Source organism: Phalaenopsis equestris, unplaced genomic scaffold, assembly GCF_001263595.1.
Source record: "Phalaenopsis equestris unplaced genomic scaffold, ASM126359v1 Scaffold000002, whole genome shotgun sequence".
Taxonomy (NCBI): domain Eukaryota; kingdom Viridiplantae; phylum Streptophyta; class Magnoliopsida; order Asparagales; family Orchidaceae; genus Phalaenopsis; species Phalaenopsis equestris.
This window is the reverse complement of record NW_018164444.1, coordinates 79,727,005-79,745,701: the sequence shown is the minus strand read 5'-3', so window position 1 is coordinate 79,745,701 and position 18,697 is coordinate 79,727,005. Positions and strand designations below refer to the sequence as shown.

Here is an 18,697-nt window from a genome sequence, read left to right as displayed (position 1 = left end):
CTATTCGCCGATTCTTGGTGGGATCGTTGCCCCGACACTCTTAGGTTGTCAGTAGTTCTAGCACGATTAAAGCGACTAGCCTGTGGACTGTACCACTTTACAAAATATTTACAAAAATAAAATAAAAATTTCTTTTGCATGTTAAAAAGAACTCTGCATAAAAAAGGACTTGAACAACAAAACAACTTGTGCATGAAAACCTTTCTATGAAAATTTATAAAAGTCCATGGTTAGTCATTTGGATCGAGATTAAGGACTACCTTCTGTAGATTGTCAGACCGGTAACTCCTGTTTCGGGAAGCACACAGCCCAGCTCTGAGCCCCCACTTTCACCAAAGTCTTATACCCAGTCCTGATCTTTCATATGTCGTCATATGTTTCTTTTGCTTGTGATTTTTACTACTCATTTGTTATGACTTTTATGCTGGGTTTTCTTGCCTTATTTATTTTCTTGTAAGTTTATTTATATCTACTGCAAATCATATTACGCTCGCAACACTAATAACGCAACAGTAGCAGATGCCCAAGTATGCTTTTACAGTTTATCTACAGCATTTTACTTTACTGCGTTTTACCTTTCAAGTACCTTTTATTTAATTGCAATTTTACTACTCTGCATGTAAAACCAGAACTGAAACCAAATTTGTAGGCATTTCCTTTTTACTGTATTGGCAAAGGCTCAGTGAGGTACAAACCACGATGCGGCTTAAGGTGTCGTCAAAGGTGGAAATGGGGAAGTTGGAGAGGCATGAAGAGTCTTGGTCCCACGAATCTCACCTATTAGGGTATTCAAACTTTTACTTTCGTCTTCTAGTTGTAGCCCTAATATTCTTCACACAAAACTCTGGTCCACAATCTCGCAAGCTTGCTAGTGATTTGACATTGAACTCTCTATATTCTTCTACAACAAAGATGGGCATTTTTTTAACCCTAAATGACTAGTGAGTTTAGTTTCTAACAAAAGTTTGTTTATGTTGAAATGGCTACGCCATAAATTTTTGAAACATATAAGACCTGTCATCATTTGTGGCTATATCAAAGTCATCATTATTGAAAAAGGCAGGTTGTTCACTATTGTACCTCATTTTCTTTAGGTTATAAGTTATTTTTATCAATTGAACATAATTCTTGAAATTGAAATCTATTAATTTTATTTTTGCAACCATATTGAGACTTTTGCAACCATATTATTTTTATTTATTGAATATCACTTGCTACTACTAGCCCACTACATCAGTGTGTGTTTTATTTTTTTATACAACAAATATTTATTTTGGTGTACGTAAAATTGATTCATTTGAACCTAAACTTCGGATTGACTGATTCAGTTTTATCAAAATTTTGTTTGGTTCAGTACTTCAGTTTCTGGATTTCGGTTTAAATCTGTTTGAGCAATCTTAAAATTGATCCATCCCAACCAACCGAATGCTCACCCCTATGTATGGCTCCCACATAGCGTCCTCATCTCGCAACCATTTCTATTAAATAGAAATTCGTAGTGATCCTCATGAATTCAAAATACAGCCTTGTGCACATCCATCAGTCGCATTCGAATATGATGGTATCCTTACTTCAAGTCAATCTCGTATGATATTGCAACCCCAAATAATTCATCCTATAACTCATCGATCACAAGGATGTAAAATTTGTCAAGTATTGTTTTCTTGTCCATTGCCCGATAATCCACACAGAAATATCAACTCCCATCCTTATTCACTAACAAAATTGGGCCAAAGAACGAGCTCACACTAGGTTGTATGATCCCGGCCTGCAACAACTCATGATCTCATCCTTCTATACCCGGGATTAGTGATATGGGCGCACACTGATAGAAAAAACCCATGATCACAAGACTATTGCATGCTTGAGTTTGCTGCCCATTCCTTTGCTCGATCCCACGACTCCAGAATCGCCTAAAGCAATGATGCTACCCTTCCTTCTGATTGTTGTCGTTTGCGTTTTCTCTACACATCATCGTTCTCCGCAACAAACAGTGGAGGGTTTGCATGAAGCTCCACAATGTCCTTCATCATTTCCTCCAGGGCCATGAATCTTCTCTCCATGGCCAAGAAATGCCCCTCTACGGTAAAAAAACACTTCTGATCTCACCCCTACAACATCTCCTGATCCCGACCTTCTATATATGGGATTAGTGATATGGGCGCACACTGATAGAAGAAACCCATGATCTCAGGACTATTGCATGCTTGAGTCTACTACCCATTACTCCGCTGGATCCCATGACTCCAGAACCGCCTAAAGCAATGATGCTACCATGATGCCGCACGATTGCTTCTGATTGTTGTCGCTTGTGTCCGCTCCAGACGTCATCGTTCTCCATGGCTAGCAGTCGCAGGCTTACATGAAGCTCCACAACATTCTTCATCATTTCTTCCAGGACTATGAAATCTCCCCTCCATGGCCGAGAAATGCCCCTCTACGGTCGAAAAATACTCATTCATTTCAGATATGATTTAGCTCACAGTTTTCCATTAATTTTTCCTTCATGGCATCTATTTTTATGATGCCATTACTTCCAAAAAAAATTTCGATCACATAGACAGAGCTCTCAATGCCCCAATCCTGATTGCTGGTTTCCTGATTACCTCTACTCACGACTGTGCGACTAGGGTGCGCTGTGATAATTCTCAGAGAAATTGGATTGCGACTATGCGACTAGAGCACACTGCGCTTCTATCGTTGACCTCTCCGTACTTTTCGTGATCCCAACCTTGGCTTTCGACACTCAATCAGAACTATATTCACGTCGCCATCCTTGGGATCCTGTCGTTGGCTTCCCAACTATGTAAAAGCACGATCCCAACGGCTCCCAACTAACTTAAATCGAGGCAAAAATGTGGAAATCCCATCATCTACTTCTCGAATCGTCACTAGGGCACACTCAATCCCATATCTGATAAAAAAACTGTACATAATCCTATCATCGACTTCCCAGCTATCATGATCATGATATTTATCTGCCATAATTGAATGTTGGAATACCAGTTTGATAGGAACTTCTATAGAAATTATGGCAGAAAAAATTAGTTTATTTTACTAACATAAAACAACACAACCCGAATACATAAAGGATAAACACCAACAATTTCAGAGATAGACAATCTCTCCCAAACTCTAACCCTAACACCTACAAGTGGAGAGGAAGGCGATCTCTCCCAAATCCTAATCCTAACATTCAAGACAAAAATCACACATGCATATCATAATCTTAATTTATTAGCCCTATTTATACCCTACAATAATAACTGATAAATGACTAAATTGCCCCTTTTAGTCTTAAGCCTAACATAAGCCTTCAAAATATTTTGGTAGGCTCGACGTCGACTCATTAGAGCACGATGCAAATGGTGCCGTAGGGGCCGATTTAACAAAAAGACAATTAAATTGCAAACAAACTTATATTTGAATTTAAAATTGAAAGTTGAACAAATATGAATTGCAATATACATAAACTTCATAATATTCTTTTCATTACGCTCCTATTTCAAATTCTAAGCTCAAAGGCCATGCAACTTCCTCATCCACTCTTAGGGCAACTATTAAACCTGTTGTTACATTCTCAGCCTCCTCTACTCCTTCCCATCTTAGGACTTTTACTAGTATACACACCAAGAAAAATGACATTGTCTACTTTAAGTTTTAACAAAATTTCACATAAAAAATTAATGTGAAGCATAAATTTTATTTTTGTGAGAAACAGGTGACACTAACGCTGATGATTTTGAGTGTGAGTTATTGATGACACTCTCTTATCTAAAGTAAAAAATACTATGGTTGATGATGCACATGTGAGCAATATGACATGTTTATCTGTAATCAAACACGCATATGAAGATTTGAGATGAAGAAATCGTTTTTACACATGTTTCCTATAATGAAAAAGGCATAGATTAGCTACGATGACCATAATGATATGAATGCCATTTCCACTTAAGTATTCACTAAGGCTAACCTAAGGCCAAGCGACATCTTGATCTTTTTCAATGTTAAATGGGTAACCACATCTTATTGTCTATTGTTACTACTTGTTAATTCCCATTAAGTTAGGTAGTTACAAAGATAAGTTAGGATGTGATATCCTACTCTTGAATATTGCTAATATTATCTTTCGCAAATCATGGTTGTATTACATAGATGTATTACATTATAGTCATGATAGTACACATGTTTTCAAACATAAAATAAGACCATTAAATTATTTCTAGTCAAGTAATGAAAAAAATATATACAATATTCACAAAAAAGTTTTAACTAGTAAGTTAAAATGCCCCACGTGGGCGTCACCAAATTTGCTGCCTGGACCAGTTCGGTCCAAAACTACTACGCGCGTCACTTGCTAATTGGACCGATTCTATCCAAGGCTTTTGAGAGCCGACCAACTCTCTCAAGAAGAAGTGCCACCTCTTTTCAATAAAGGGGTCCATGGCTAATTATCTAGGATTAATTTTTTTTTTTGTGGTGTTTTAGGGTTAATTTTTGTTTTGTTTTGTCTCGAGGCAGCCGTCCGTGTCTCTTTTCTCTCTTCGAGTTGTATCCTATATTGGTCTCTAGGCGGTATTTATCCTTCCTATTTCGTTCCCCATCCTTTCCCGCATCAACTCCCTTCACCTTGTTGCTTTCCCTTTGCTATCGCCACCCAGCAAACAACAAACCAGCCGTTTCCCCTGTTTTTCTTGTTTCCTCCACATTGAACAACACCTCCAATGTCGTTCTTGCTGCTGACCACCTCCCCTTCACTGCTGCAGCCGCATTCCCTCATCGCTGCCACCCCTTCCAACCTGCCAGCAGATCCCCCTACCATCTCCTTAAATATCCAAACCCCTAACTAACATTGCCTCCACCCTAGAATCAACCCTAATTAGGGTGAGTGTTATTTTTTTCGTTACAATTTCAAATTTCCACTATTTTTTGTTGTAATTTTAGATTTGAATTCAATTGTAATATTTGCTTTCCTCTTGGATGTTTGTTAAAGTCCAGTATCATTCGGTATCAGAACTAGTTTAACCCTAGTTCCATCCTAGGTTTAGAAAAATCCACCAATACTAGACCCAAATTGTACCCACAACCATTCTCCCTTGATGATTTTTTTAAATCAGCCACCCAAAATTATTTTCCCTACCCTAAATCAGCCACATACACCATCTTTCACCTCCAAAATCTAAACCCTAGTCATGTGATAGAGGAGACAAGTGTCGAAAGCTGGTCAGAAACTCAACATAGAAGAGATGCAGTGAGAAATCCGTTGACATTAATAAATACTTGTGGAAATAGAGGAAAGAATCCCTGGAGAGATAACCGTCAATCGTGATAGTGAGATTCAAAGATGAGAGAGAGAAAATTTGGAATCCCTTTAATAAAGATGATTCCAATGAAGAGGAGGATAGACCATAAAGTCTGTATCAGAGGAGGCTGAGAGACGAAGTGACTTTTGGAGGCCTGACAGACATGAAGGTGAAGGTAGACTTGTTGGATTTCGATGGGAGAATGAATCTGGATGTCTTCATCAACTGGTTGCAGATAGTTGACTGGATTTTTTAATATAAGGTGTTAGCTGATAGGAGAGTGAAGCTTGTTGCTATAAAGATGAAAAATATCTTTTTGTAGTGATAGAATTTAAAGAGAGTGAGATAGAGGGAATGTAGAAACAAGATCACAACTTAGGAGAATATGAGGAAGATGCAGCGCAAGTACTTGCTCCTACATTACCGTCATGACATGTTCTTGAAGCTCCAGCACCTACAATAGAGAGAGCTATCAGTGGAGGAGTTCACAGTAGAGTTTGAGTAGCGCATGCTGAAATGTGAGGTGATATAGCCAGAGGAGCATACTATAGCCACATTACCGTCAAGACATGCTTTTTGAGTTGAGTTCTTATCTTCATTTCAGTTTGCGCTCAAGCATAAGGAAGGGAGTCATAATTGAGTAGCAGATGCCCTGAGTCGACGCTACTTATTGATCACCTCCATGCATGCCATAGTCGTGGGATTCGAGGTGGTGAGGGAGCTGTATGAGGCAGATTAGGACTTCAAGGAGATTTGGGATTAGTGTCAGGAGAGAACTACAGGACAATACCACATATATGATTGCTACCTGTTCCATCAAAACAGATTGTGTTCCAGATGTTCATTGAGAGTGTCATCATACAAAAGGGTCACAATGGGGGATTAGCGGATCATTTTGACAGAGACAATGCCCTCACAATTATGAGGGAACAATTTTTTTGTCATACCTAAACTAAAGAGGTATGAAGAGGAATGATAGGCAGTGCAAAGTCCGTCACTTGTCAAAAACAGAGGACAAAATAAGGGGTTTATACACACACCATTACTAGTACTATAGGCTCCATGGTTGGATGTTAGTATGGATTTCATTGTGGGTCTTCCAATAAGACAATAAAATAAGGATTCATTGATGGTAGTGGTTGATAGTTTTTCGATGATCTCTCATTTTCAGGAGATAGTGAGACTGCATGAGATACCAAAGACCATCACTTACGATAGAGTTGTCATGCTCCTAAGCCTCTTTTGGAGAACCTTATGGGGGAAGCTTGGTACTAAACTTCAGCTCAACTCAATGGCACAACCATAGACAGATGATTAGACAGAGGTGGTGAACAGAAGTTTAGGGAATCTCCTGAGGTGCTTATAGGTAAGAACATAAAACAATTGGATCTAATTCTAGCCTGACTGAATTTACTTACAATAGGTTCATGAGTCAGACAAAATGATATACTCCCTTTGAGATTGTGTATGGGCGCAAACCGCTCAACCCACTTCTGTTGGTACCACTTCTTCCTGCTACAGAGGTTAATGTGGATGCTGAGGCTAGAGTGCAAAAGATAAAGAGGCTATATGAAGAGGTTAATAAAGAGATAACCATACAAAAACACAAGTACCTCAAACAAAGCTAATAAAACCAAGAAGAATGTGACTTTTCAAGTAGGAGGTTTAGTGTGGATCAGATTGAAGAAAGAAAAGTTTATTGTCAGAAATTTTGGGAAACTCAAACCCAAAGCTGATGGACCTTTCAGGATCGCCTATATGATTAACTTACCATAAGATCATAACATTTATGCTACCTTCAATGTGGACAACATGGCTCGTTACTATGAGACAGAAGCTTCAACAGATGAGGTCAAAACTCCTCTAATCCCAAGAAACTGACGGGATCGTTGCCTGCCTTGCTGTCCAGAACTTCTTGGGCACAACTTGCTGCATGGACTAGTTAGGTCCAAAGCTTCTGAGGACTAGCCGACTCTCTCAAGGGAAAGTGTCTCCTCTTTTCAAAAGCGAGGCCCACTCCTAGTTAGCCGAGATTATATATATGCATTTGTGGTGTTTTCGGTATAGTTTTTGTTGTCATTTATCTCAGGACAGCCGTCACCGATTTAACAAAAAGACAATTAAATTGCAAACAAATGTCGGAATCTCTTTTTCCTCTATGGGTTGTATTCTACGTGCTCCGACTAATCTTGGTCTCTGAGTAGTGTTTATTCTTCATATACCCTTCCCCATCTTTTCCCTCACAGCTTTCCTGTTGCTGTTGCCACCCAAAAAACAACACACCTAATGTTTTTCCCCTTTTTGCTTGTTTTCGCCACCCTGAACAACACCTCCAAAGTTGTTCTTGTTGTTCATGTCGCCACATTCCCTCATCATTGCCAACCATTTCCAGCCTGCTAGCTAACCCCTTGCAATCACTCAGAGGTCCAAACCCCTAGCCGACACTACCTCCACCTTAGAAGCAACCCTAGTTTTGATGTCGTGCTGTTGTTTTGTTGCAATTTCATATTTTCACTGTTTGTCGTAATTTCATATTTTAATTCAATAATAATATTTGTTTTCCCCTTGGATGTTTGTTAAATTCCGGTATCAGACTCCCCTTCGATCCTAACTCATCTACCTCACTCAATTCACTTTGTCTACTTGCCCATACCTTCTAATTATAGGATTCATACCAAGGAGATAGGATTTAAGTTATTAAAAAATGAGTTTTCTGATAATGCATCATTTTAGCTGTGCGTGAAAAACAGTAGATAACTTTAGTTGAGTGCTTGTCTATTTCCATGCAATTTTGCAAAATTAACTCAAACATTTTACAAACTTATTCAATACAATGATTTTAGATAATCCATGCATTTTAGCCATTTTATTAACATATACATTTTCAATGTAAATGGATCATGTGTTTTATAACATAAAAGGAAATAAGCCATGTAGCTACAAAGATGGAAACACGTTTATATATTTATAGGATTCACATCAAGGAGATAGGATTTAAGTTATTAAAAAATGAGTTTTATGATAATGCATCATTTTAGCTGTGCGTGAAAAACAATAGATAACTTTAGTTGAGTGCTTGCCTATTTCCATGCAATTTTGCAAAAATAACACAAACATTTTACAAACTTATTCAATACAAAGATTTTAGCTAATCCATGCATTTTAGCCATTTTATTAACATATACATTTTCAATGTAAATGGATCATGTGTTTTATAACATAAAAGGAAATGCCGACAATAACATAGAGGAAAGAAGCCATGTAGCTACAAAGATGGAAACACGTTTATATATTTATAGGATTCACATCAAGGAGATAGGATTTAAGTTATTAAAAAATGAGTTTTATGATAATGCATCATTTTAGCTGTGCGTGAAAAACAGTAGATAACTTTAGTTGAGTGCTTGCCTACTTCCATGCAATTTTGCAAAAATAACACAAACATTTTACAAACTTATTCAATACAAAGATTTTAGCTAATCCACATCCACACATTTTAGCCATTTTATTAACATATACATTTCAATGTAAATGAATCAATAGTTTTATAACATAGAAGGAAATAAGCCATGTAGCTAAAAAGATGGAAACACATTTATATATTTAGTCATATAAGTTTTTCATAATTATAATAAAAATGCTTAGATATATTGATTTCTGAAGGATTTCAATTTATGCGCATGGAAAATTGAAGAGTAAGATTATTGTGGGTCTTGGGAGGGGGTTTCGGGTTGGGATGGTTGGGTTTGATGGAAAAATGGTGGAAAGTATAAAGAATGCATGATTTTTAAAAATTAGTTGTTTGGCTTGGATGAAAAGGAATGTATTGCAAAATTTTGAAGTATTTGAAATTCAACCAGTAATTCATTTTCAATGTACTTGAAATTTGCTTAATTTTAGTCGAATTCTAGATACACTTCAAGGGCAAAGCTTTGTCCGCCACCATTGCTAGCCACTGTAGCTTACCGCCACTAGCTACTAATGCTGCCGAACGCCACCACAGCCAACCATCATTGTTAAGCTTAGCAATTAATTTATTTTACTCCAAACCAAACATAAACGAGTGATCTAATTGATTTATAGCAATCAATTATTTTACTCCAAACCAAACATAAACGAGTGATCTACTTGATTTATAGAAATCAATTAATTCAAATATTTAAAATACACTTCCTCCATTTTACACAATATTCCTTTTTCAGTAAAATAAGCAAACAATATAAAATAATTACAATTGAATTTGGAAGATGTCCAATACCTTTGGTATCATCTACTGTAACAAGTGAAGGATGCAACATAACTGCAGCTTTGATCTCATCAGACTTAGCTAGTTCTGCAACTACCTTAGCTGCATCAAGCATCATGCTTGACATTAGCAAATTGCAAGCAATTATCCAAAAAAGCAGGTTAGCTATATATAAAAAAAGGATATTCCATGACAACGGCTTAAGGGACATGCTAAAGCTAGGCCCTCATGTGGGTATAATTTCCAACCTAAGATCAGATCAAATTTAATCAGATAAGGCTTTCAATTAAATAAAATTATATCTTGGTTACTGGTTTCAAAAATATGAAATCTAGGCCAACAAGCAGTTGTATTAGTTAAATGATAGTCATATTGGATATTTCTTAATACAAGTAAGATTGATGAAACCCCAAATTTTCAAGTATCATATCTTCAAAAGTTGTAATGAACACAACTGTTCGTCCGTAATAGTGCTTAAGCAAATGATGCTGCTGAATTAATTAAAAAACATAAAATATTGTTCAGCGGTAAAATTGTGTCACGTAGATATTCTATAATAAGAATCACATGAGGAAGGATCAGAATCGCATGTCCAAGTTCTGATCATGAGATTATTTTTTCCTTTTCGGTTTCTCAAAAAACTCAAGGCTGACAAACCCAGATGTGATCCATTTACATTTGGTTAACAAAAATAATTTCATATCTACGAATTAGCATACCTCCCCAGCAAAATCCAGCAGCCCCTACTGCAGAAAAACCTTTGCTTTTCAGAGCAGCAATCACAGGCTTAGCATCCTCAAACCCTTTATCCTAAGAAAGATAAATTGGCTTGTACGCTTAATTTTTATTAAAAGGGAAAAAATAAAACAAACAAATAAAATAGCAACATAATGAAGTAAATTTGACGCACAAAATTTTGCAAAATTACAGGGCATTCATACATCAAAACAACAACAAGAGAGACTAGTTAAGTTTTAAAGGCATATTGCCAGCTAGAAAGAGGACAGAGTCAAATTTTAATATTTGCTAGTTAGTCTAAATCTTATTTTAAAGATTATCCTATAATATAAGGGCATAAGTAACCTCAATGTCATTATGTTAATCTTGTATAAGAACTCGCAGTGTGGTGAAAAAATGTACATGTGCAATTTTTTTTTGCATCTTCTAATAGCTGAGCGGCAAACCAGTTTCATTTTTTTAGGGTGAGCAAAATATCCAGCGGTTTAAATTTTTTTTTTTTTTAAAGTATTAGGCAAAAAATTTTTTGGGTAGAGATTCTAATCGAGAGCCATCCTTGGGATTAAACACATAAGTGAACCAGACTATAAAGTATTAGAAGCTAGTTACTGTCACATGTTTAGGTTGTCCCGTTTCCTGACAAAACTGCGTGGTCAATAGATATCAGGGTATTTAAGTTTACAAGCATCACCTTGACAGAAAATATAGGATTATGCATAATCCTCTATGTGATAATGATCAATATGAAAATTAGTATCTTGAAGAGCTTCAATCATGTTACAAAAAATTTCTTTAGGAAGAAGAATAAGAAATTACATTTTTCACCTTTAACAACCATAGTGCAATCACAATAGAAATAATTGGAATAATCTTAGACCATATAGAGTTAAAAATAATAAATTTTCAATGGAAAGCATGATCAAAATGCCTTTAGGATTGGGTCTCTAAGGAGGGCTTTTTTGTTTATCATCGCATAGGTGATCGCCAAAGAGTTAGATTCATAATAATGAAGCTGATATGCACTCCCACATCCTCCTCTCTCATGAGAATCTATTTAACATATTCTCATTGCAATCTTTGGCATAATCTCTCTCTCTCTCTCTCTCTCTCACAGTTTCTCCTCTTAGTCTTATTATTTCCCACATCTCTTTTTTTTTCTTGCATGTATGTGCTCTCCTAACTTGCCTTTGTTTTGCTGGTTCTCTACCCCAACTCCTATTTCGAATTAGCCTCTTCTTTGACACCATTTTCTAAGTATGGTTGCAGCTCTTAGTCACCCTTTTACACATAACTCCAATCAGACATGGGCCAAACTAGTACCTTCTTTTCTTATTCTACTGCTAAATCTATTTCCCCTTGTTTCAGCCATCTTCTCTTCCACCCAAAACTACTCACTACAACCATGGTCATTTACACAAGGAAGCCCTAACTCTTGATCTCTACATAACATCAATTTCGGTATTCAAGCAATCTGATATCATGAAAGTATAAATCTCCCATCTTAATTTTCATATTTTGTCAAATATTTGCACATTTGCATCACACAATAATTCTTGCAACTTGTAGGATTTATTTGATGTGTGTGTGGACATGCAGCAAGCTGTAGAAGAAAAGGTAGTCAAGGATTATAAACATGATTATCCTTTTATAGATGATTCATTTATTGTGAAGACTATAACTACATATAGTCAAATGCACCAAATAACAGTTGACAAAAGACGAGAATTGCAAATCTTATGCATTTTTTCGGCCACCTACATCCATTGCTAGCTTGCTTGATGCTCTTGACCACATTGATTCATGAGATCTAATCCCTCTCCCTCTCCCTCCCAACAAACTCAACGTATGGGTGAGGCACTGCTTTGGAGAGTGATTGCTCAAGAAAAGGGGCAACTTTTTTAAAAGGAACCAGTCAACCAGGCTGGTGCTTGAAAACAACAATGAATGACCATTCTCCTCGAGATATTTAATTTCTCTCAAGGTGACAGTACTATATCCCTTTGGCGCCTTCCTCACAAAAAATATCATCTAAGTTGAGAAGCCCCAAAACTAGGTTGTCGTGTTCATGCTTTGTGCACAGACCAACAAAGAAATGATGAAAACTAATACCGGAGTTAAACCAAACCACATTAAGAAAAGCAAATATTAATATCGGAAGCAAATAGACGGTTATAATCAACACACTTGAAAGAAAAAATACAACACACAAGACACAACTCACGTTAGGACGGATCCCGGGTGATGATGGTGACAGTTAGGGGGTCAGAGAGGTAGTGGCAAGGTAGGGTTTCCGGATTGTGGATGATGGGTGGTGGCAGCAGTTATGGGCAGCTGGAATAGCAGGACAGCACGGGGAGGCAGGTTGCTGTTTGGGACAGCAGGATAGTAGAAAAACAACAAAGGGAAGGTGTTGTGCGCCGTCACAGCAAAGGTGGAGGACTGGGACAGCGAGGGCAGCGAGGAAGAGAGAGTAGAAGCCGATGGGGGAGGCTGGAACCGCAGAATATAGCAATCGGGATGCTGTCGCGGGTGGCTGCAGCAAGGTATAGTGGCAGGGAGTGATGTAGAAAGATGCAGAAGGGGATATGAGGAAGATAATCACCGCCTTAGGAGAGAGATACAGCCGGAGCACCATCCAATTCCTCGGATAAAGCCCTCAAAAGGACAAACCGATGCTGGCGGCTATCCAAATAGAAATCTGAAATAAAACTTAAAACTCTAATACACACATATGTATAGAATAACTACCAAAAAAATGAAAAATTATAGTAAAGAAAGAATAAGAAAGGAAAACGGAATCGTTTCGGCGGCAATCTCCCCTTTCCCGTTATATGATTTTCCGAGTACTGTAGCAGCTACAGTACCGCAGAAAACTGTGCGGAAAAAGCTCCCCCATCAAAAACATCAAGGTAAACGAACTTGCTCTGCCGCCATGTCAGCACTGCAGTGGGATTGATGTTTACAAATCGTGGCAGGTATCACAATTTATATCCAAAAATGAAGATAAAAGCAAAAATAAAAATATTTGACGCAGGACCAGAATACTATAGGTCCAAAAAAGCATTGCTGTACTCTCAAGGATCAACATGTATTTTATTCTCCATTTTCTCATAAATATGAAATTCTTCAGATTTAGTGCATTCAGCAAACTCTTTAGCGCCCTCTTAAAAATGGTCAATTAAATAGTATATAGCAAGTAAAAGAAACAAGTAATTTTCACAAGGGAAGAGGTCGATCAACAACAAAAATGATAATACAGATTGAGACTAAAAGAAAACTTTAATGAAAGTACTGGAAAATAGTATCATGCTTTCTACAGAAATAATATTGAATGATAGAAAATAATATAATAAAAGTAAAATTAATGGATAAATTAGCATATAAGTTGTTACAGGATATTCGGACAATTAGAAATCGATGTGAAATCATGTACGGTCCATGAAGAGACAATTGACCAAAGCAAACACAGGTTATAATTAGTATAGTGGTGGAAAAAAACATACTGTGCCGTGACCTCCTATCCAGGTTGATATAGGTAACTTTTCTGGAACGTACGGATCCCCATAAAAGAAATCAGGAACCACCACAAAGAATCCAGCAGCTGCAGTTTTATCAGCAAGGGTCCTTGGACATTTAAAAACTATGGTTAACAAGTGTGAGAAAAAAAACACTGACGAATTTGAAGAAAGGTTGCCAAGCACTATTTACATATTTAACACCTAAACATTCATATTTACATGCATACCACTCAAATGTTAAATACCACAAACACCACTTTTTTCAAAGTGAAATGCACCGAAGTAATATAACTGTAAATATCAAACATTGGGGTGTTTGGCTGTAACCTGGATTTAAGTTGAATGGGATTTAGTATATCCGGTAAATCCAAATGTTGTTAAATCCAGAATATTATTTGGTTCAGTTAAGGTTACATCCCGTTAAATCCAATTGATGTGTTTGGCATATTAATGTCAAGTTCGTAGTGTGTTTTTTTCTTCCAAAGCTAAATCCATTAAATTCAACCAAAATTTGGATCTAGTAAATCCGGATTTATGTCAAAACAAAGAGAAAAATTGGATTTGGCAGAGCGCCGGATTTAGCATCCCTCTTTTTCAAGTTTGGTTGAATTCACGTTAAATCTAACATATATACTATTAAAGATATGCTACCTATATAAGAATTGTGTGGTACGTATGTAAATTTTCCGAAAAGAAAACGTTCCAAATTAGTGAAATATCCAACCACTCTAGACTATAATCAGTCTAAGAGATTTACTAATAAAGATCTATCATAGAATGCTTCTCCTCAATATAGCAAACCAAAAATACACCTTTCATGCCCGACTGTAAGGAATGGTAGCACAATTCATTTGTCAAAAACAGCATCCACAACATTTTGCAGCATTTATTATTAGCTTGGTATCCTTTCACCAGAGCTTCTAATGCAATGATGCTTCAGTTAATATTCAGATTGAAAGGCTTAATTTAGTTTGAGTCAAATTTTAATTTGTCAAGGTATGTTTATATCGAGTACTGTTATCAATCTTTGATTCAAGTAACTTATTTCTATTTTAAGAAAATTTCATTCCTGTACTAAAATAATTAGTTGCAAAAATTGTCTATTTGTTTGCTCAAAAATAATTAATTAAATCTGATTTGCTCATTTGCCACTTCTTATACAAAGCACTGGAAACGAAAGAAGAATTTCTGAGAAATAATAATCTTCGTTTTTAGTTCATCCGTTGTAGTCTTAGATAGCTAGAGTTGGTTGTCCTTGAGAAATGAATAATGATAAAATCGATAAAATTTAAATAATGAACTTTTAAAACAATTACCATCAGGAGAGGAAGTAGATTATGTCCAGGGTGTGCAATTGCGCCGCTTGAAATTTGAGATTTCTCAATATAAATAGTAAAATTTCAAATTTTTTTCTTATCTAGTTTAGGCAATTTAGTAATCCCCACTCAATATATTATTTTGCCCAATACTTAAAAAAAAATATACATTTAGTGATTTTGCCCAACCTAAGAAATAATGCTGGTTCCGCCTCTGATTACCATCAAATCCTTTCGGTGAGTGCGATTTGTGGAAGACCGCTGATCCACCTTTACCTATTTTTTTATGCATATTTTATGCTCAATTTTTTAGGATATTATGCTTTAACGAAGGGTGTTTTTATGTTTTTTGTTGCAGGTGTAAGAAAAAGAGTTTAAGAGTAAAAATAAACAAAAATACATAAAAAAGGAGCAAAATGGGTTAAATTAAAGAAAAGTACCAAACCAGTCGAACTGACGCCTAAGAGCCGGAAGCAAAAATTGGCTGGCGCCTAGGCGCCATAATTATCTTCTAGAAGATTCACTGAATGAGGCCGAATTTTGAAGAGATGTCTGAAGCAACCCTTGATCATTTTCGAAGCTCTATAAATATAGATTAATTCCAAGGGGCTAGAGGGTTGGATCTATAGAGTTTCATAGTGTATGAGTGTGTTACTGTGTAAGAAGTTTTCTTTGTGAGTATTTGTTATTTCTGGAGTTTATGAGTCTTGTAAGTGCCATTAGAGTCAGAGAAGTCAGAGAACTTCAGATGAGTGCTTAGGGGAAAATTCCAGATAAGAATTTGTATCTTTGTCTTTAAATTTTATACTTTAGATTAGAGTTTTATAAATATGTTTTGTTTTGTTATCCCCATATTTAGTGAGTAGTTTTCTATCTTTCTCTTTACAATATGAAGTAAAAATATGAAGTAATTAAGTAAGTGATTTTGATATTGTTTAGAACTTCTTTTATTCCTAAAAATTGTGATGATATTTTTACCGGTCCTTCATTTATTTTACAAATTGACCACTTGTATTGTTAAAACCACTTGAGGAACTTATAAACCCGAAAGAGCTAAGAATTGTTGACTTGTAAGTATCACATTCTACCTTGGAAAGAGCAATTGCGATCGTCCGAACGGGGGTGCAAATAGATAGAGAGATAAGATTTGATGGGCGTAGAATTGATATTTCTAGGGTGACAGACTAGATTCTTTTATCAATTTGGTCTAGAGATTGGAACTAAGGGTCATTGGTAAGTCCTATAGAGAGGTCATAGTGGGTAATCTAGGAGCGAGAGATTAGAACCTACCCAACACTAATATACATGCCGCTGCCAACTTTAGATTAATCAATGTTCTTTGCACAATTCGAAATAAATAAATAAATAATATGTATGCACTTATTTGTCACAATACCACATTTAAGTTTCTAAACAATTTTGAAATTCTACACTGATTATGAATTATTGGCAAGGAGAAAGTCTCTTCTTATATATTGTTTAAGTCATTACATTTACTTTTACTTGCATGTTGTAGAATTTAGTAAACCTAATTTTCATCTTCAGATAATTGTTGTAATCTTAAGTAGAGTTTTCTTAAAGTCAAAATTCTTGTATTTCATTTTATTGTATTCTTGTTTTTGTCTTCCCTGTGGAATCGATACTGAGATTTTTTAAAAAAACTCTAAATTACTTGAAATAATATGTATATTTGCGTAGTACCCATAGTGAGAAAATTAATTCTTTAATTTTTATCATATTACATTTGTTCTCACTAGCCGCTAAATATAATTTGGGTCAAGTTTTTGACATATTTAGGAATATAAAATATTTGCGTAATTGCGAGTCGGGTCAACTGCCTATAAGAAAATGATCTATTACATGAGTTTATGGTTATAATTTTTAAGATAAATAATGTGTTGAAAAAGTTCACAAGATTTCAGGTGATCAATCCATTTTATTGTCAACAGTCTTATCTGTCTATTTTAACAACATTTTAAATTCCAATTTGACTCAGTAGGACCACTTCATTCACTTTGCAAGTCAATCACATCTTCTCACCGCGAAAAACTCTTCAACAATTTCAAAAATTATGTTTATGATTTATTCAATGTTTTTCCTCAGTTTTATTGTATCTACAGCATCTACAACAAAAGTAGATTTGTAAAATGTAACAAGAAAGGAAAAATGGTTTAAATAAGTAAAATAGGAAAAATTTTAATTATAAATCTCAGAGTTCAAAAGTATTTCGATTCTCATGTAGTTTCCACTGAATCAAATTACTGTATACTAAAATAATTACAACAGTCAAGTAGTCAATTATACCTCAAGTTTGGCGCTTCATAACCTGAAAGAAACAATAAAAAAAGTAAATATATATGTGAATATAGAATTATGCCTTTGAATAAACATTAAAAAGGTACTGTTACTACAAACAAACCACAACTAATAAACATATAATGGAAAAGATCATAGTAAATTACTTGAAATATAAGAACAACTCTGCATGGAGTTTAAGTTATAAAGGCACAATCTTAAATCAATTTCGCAAAAAAACTAAGTCATGATTGATCCTAGAAAAAGTTAAACACCAACTGCATGCCAAATGTTCAAGAAAATACACCACCAACAACCAGAACCAGCCATTAAATTAAAAAATGACCAGGTAAATATCAACAGAGTCCATCCAAAATATCTGAGATGAGAAGAAGTGTGTCATCTAAATCGAAGGAGACAGAAGTGCAAGGTTAAAGGACTAAATGCTTTTGGAATTAACAAACCATGTTACCTATTCAATGTGGGATTAAAAAGGTGCTAAATGACTCAACGTTTAGTATTTATTGTTTGAATAAAATCTAAAAATCTCACTGAACCAGTTTTTTTGTTAGTTTGGTTCAGTTGTCAAAGAATTGGTTTAGTTTTGATTATAAGTTTATTTTTTAAAATTATTTATTTGATTTTTGCCTTGAAAATTTAATTAAATAAATAACTAACAAAAATTAATACATATTATTGTTGCCATTTAACATTTATGATTGTAAAGAGAATTCAATATTTTAGTACTATACGAAGATCATGCACATAGTTCATAGAAGACAATTTTATATCTAAAGAACTTGTAAAAGGATTAAATCATGAGACCTGGTTCAACTAAAATGATTTCTCTTGGGTTAAATATGAATTGTAGAAAATAACTTCGATGGTGAAAATATAAGGAGCCTTAATGTTTTGAAAATGTTATTACAAGATCATTGGTAGTTTGCTTCGTTGTTTTTCTTGTGTGAGGGGAGCTTAGCAACTAAAGGACCAGCAATAGCACTAATAAAGATGTCGGTGTTAACATTAGTGTTGATAGCAAACATCGGTGTTAGTTTCAATGCAGATATCAGCCATGATGGTGTGTGAGGTGGCTTAGCAACTAAAGGACCAGCATTAGCACTAATAATGATGTCGGAATTAACGTTAGTGTTGATAGCAAACACCAGTGTTAGTCTCAATGCAGATATCAGCCATGATGGTGTCCACAATAGGCATCGAGATGGGTGGCAGCTTTGAGCATAAAAATTGGCAATGATGAGTCATAGAGTCAGTGTTGAT

The 18,697-nt window shown here is 35.6% G+C and overlaps 1 protein-coding gene across 1 annotated transcript in view; it reads right to left on the bottom strand.

Annotated features, from left to right (window-relative positions):
* The window catches only part of LOC110020393, a 29,416-nt gene that overhangs the window by 8,138 nt on the left and 2,581 nt on the right, over positions 1-18,697 (bottom strand). Inside the window, exons 2-6 of the mRNA XM_020718484.1 lie at positions 17,426-17,447; positions 13,791-13,911; positions 10,269-10,359; positions 9,536-9,651; positions 2,168-2,437 (exon numbers count right to left, since the gene is read on the bottom strand). Coding sequence (XP_020574143.1) covers positions 2,168-2,437; positions 9,536-9,651; positions 10,269-10,359; positions 13,791-13,911; positions 17,426-17,447 — 620 coding nt within the window. The remainder of the gene's footprint in view (positions 1-2,167; positions 2,438-9,535; positions 9,652-10,268; positions 10,360-13,790; positions 13,912-17,425; positions 17,448-18,697) is intronic.